This window comes from Phanerochaete carnosa (genome assembly GCF_000300595.1).
Source record: "Phanerochaete carnosa HHB-10118-sp unplaced genomic scaffold PHACAscaffold_794, whole genome shotgun sequence".
NCBI lineage: Eukaryota > Fungi > Basidiomycota > Agaricomycetes > Polyporales > Phanerochaetaceae > Phanerochaete > Phanerochaete carnosa.
In genome coordinates this window covers 1-2,484 of record NW_006768421.1, presented here as the reverse complement: position 1 = coordinate 2,484, position 2,484 = coordinate 1, and the positions used below count along the sequence as shown (strand labels likewise).

At 52.6% G+C, this 2,484-nt stretch overlaps 1 protein-coding gene across 1 annotated transcript; it reads right to left on the bottom strand.

The window, feature by feature from the left end:
* Positions 1-219: 219 nt before the first annotated feature.
* PHACADRAFT_51675 (uncharacterized protein) lies at positions 220-1,670 on the bottom strand (the record flags this gene model as incomplete). Its single annotated transcript, XM_007403142.1, has 5 exons — positions 220-651; positions 766-915; positions 967-1,382; positions 1,440-1,483; positions 1,549-1,670. Coding segments are annotated over 5 exons (1,164 nt in total), but the record flags the coding sequence as incomplete, so codon positions are not given.
* Between the last annotated feature and the right edge of the window lie 814 nt (positions 1,671-2,484).

Here is a 2,484-nt window from a genome sequence, read left to right as displayed (position 1 = left end):
TTGGATAAGGGCTCTGTGCCAGCGGAATAGCAACCAGGTAGTCCAGTAGATAACAGAAATCATGCCCAGTAGTCTGAGGAATGCGGCGGCGCTCGATCTTTGCCCTACATCAAACAACCACGAGCAAACCTTTGTTATCAATATCGGAAGCCGACTCAGGCGGCCGTACTGCAGAGAGGCGAAGATGATCTCGTATACAGCACGCGTGATGCTCCTGCCCAAAAGCGCGGCCGTCGCACCAAAGGTCACTCCGCCACATACGGCCTTGCGCTCTGCAAGAGTCTCCGGTTCCTGAGGGTCTGCAAGGAAGCGTGCTGCGCACGAGCCGACAATGTAAGCTGGGATATGCAGGAGGCCGATGGGGAAGAAGCATAGGAAGCGTGGGTGCAGTACCGTCGTGATGGCTTCACGCAGGAATACGCCGATGCTGACTGCGCGGGAAGGCTTCTCAGAACTTGAATAAAGGGCCACAAGAGAGCCGTGCGAGATGCCAGCGTGGTACAGAATGCCGGAGTATTTCACGAGCTTTGTTACAGCTTCTTGGCTATTCCCGTCATCGAAGCGATCCATGAGACTGTATGAAAGCTGCATTACCGGCCACGGATGCGGAGTGTGGAACGACCTACGCTTGGGAGAGGTCGACATAGTTGTCTCGTGTAAATAGCTCCAGTTCAGGATGGTATATTTCTCTAGCCATAGTGCCGGCGAAGCAATGGTCCCTGATGAGCTTGTAAGTTAGAGTCACAGGCGCGCGAATGGGGCAACGCACCAGTCTTTGGCGTTTACAGTCAACTTCGTCAGCCTGGTCTCTATTTCAGCTGTCAGCTCTTTAACTTCCGCGTGAGGGTCGTTGCTCGCAAGATACCGCTGGGCGTATGGTTCAGTGTCTATCGGTTTGCCGTACTGCACCAAGACCTGTACGGGACCGGTGAGGCCACATCGAGGATCGAAGCACTTTTTGCTCACCTGGCTTTGGAAGTGCGACTTGTCGGTATAGATAATCCCGACAGGGACTACCATCAGCTTCTCCGGACCGCCCTCCTTGTACTCTGATGTGTGCTGCATCTGCCACCGAGCGTGCTCCAAAGCAGCCCAGGCGGCTCCTTCCTTGATCTGAGCAATGTGGGGCTCCGTGTAGCTCGTACCTTCCGGGAAGACCCCGACGACCTCTCCCTTGTCCAACGCGCGGAAAGTCTCCCTAAATAATGCGAAATTGCTCTCTGATCCATGCTTCTTCTTGTCGCCTGCATTGGAGCTGTTGTTCGGGTTGCGACGGACTGGAATGCTGCCAGAAGACGTCATGATAGTCTTGGCGATGGAGTTCGCGAACATTGTCGACTTCGCCCAAAAGCACACCGGCCTCCTGTGCGGCATCGTGACAGCTGAAGGTAGTCTGTCAGCAGTTGTACCTACATTCCTGATACACGCGCGCTGTTCACCGAGAGTTGCGATATCCAGAATTTCATTGTGATGGCATGGCGTGCTGTAGGAATCCGAGTCGTGAGTGAGACTTCAGCAGGACCGTTACACTAGCCCATTAAAACCTACACAATCAGAGGGCCCGTTGCTGGTACGTTCTCTTGCCCAGAGACGCGAACTTCTGAGTAGAACCCGTCTACAGTCCACTGTGAAATTTGTCGCAGGGCACGATAGACTAACTTGGAGTCCATCGCAGGATGTGTGAGTATGAGAGAAAGTGCAGGATATCCTGAACCGGGCTAGACGGTATCCGATGGTCAGCTCAAAGGTCTGCCCCACAGGCCATCAGGGAAAAACGCCAGCGCCACACAGCGCTCCGGGTGCTGCGGGGTTCTGGTAGACTGGTAGAATGGTACCCGATTCGGCAGCCCTCTGTGGCTCTCGCTGCGCCTCCGTGGCACCAGTAGCTACCCGCCTTTGCTCAGTAGTTCACCGCAGTATGGCAGTAGCTTGTTTGTAGGTGCGAGTAGATTGTTACCACTTTCAGGGGCGTGGCGCACACAATCGCACCATAGATGTTAATGAGGGAAAACATATATTTAAACATATATTATGTTAGGTACATGTTGGTATGCTACACCTCCCTCTCATAGTCATATACTCATCACAACTTCGGCAGCATAAACAGTAAGCACAAGAGTACATCTGCAGCATGAGTTAGAGCTATTCATGGTAACAACAGAGAAGGCAGTACTCACACCTAAGTGCCAGGCTCTTCAGCAGTGGTCACCCTACTCAGCCTGGGAAGCGGTATTGGACTTGATAGTTATGAGGGACATGGTGGAGAGATCAGCATAGCCGGATTTCTATGAGCTAGTGCAAAATTAGCTCAGTAATAGCCAAGTCGTGCAGAGAGAATACTTACCTTGTCTGCCACCTGTATAACCCTGCTGTCCGCGTCCACCTGTATCCGAGTCTAGCATGTGCACATGCTAGCCTGATAGGTCCAAAAATCAGTGATATGTTGGCTAAAGAAAGAATATAATGGCAGAGGACGACTATCAC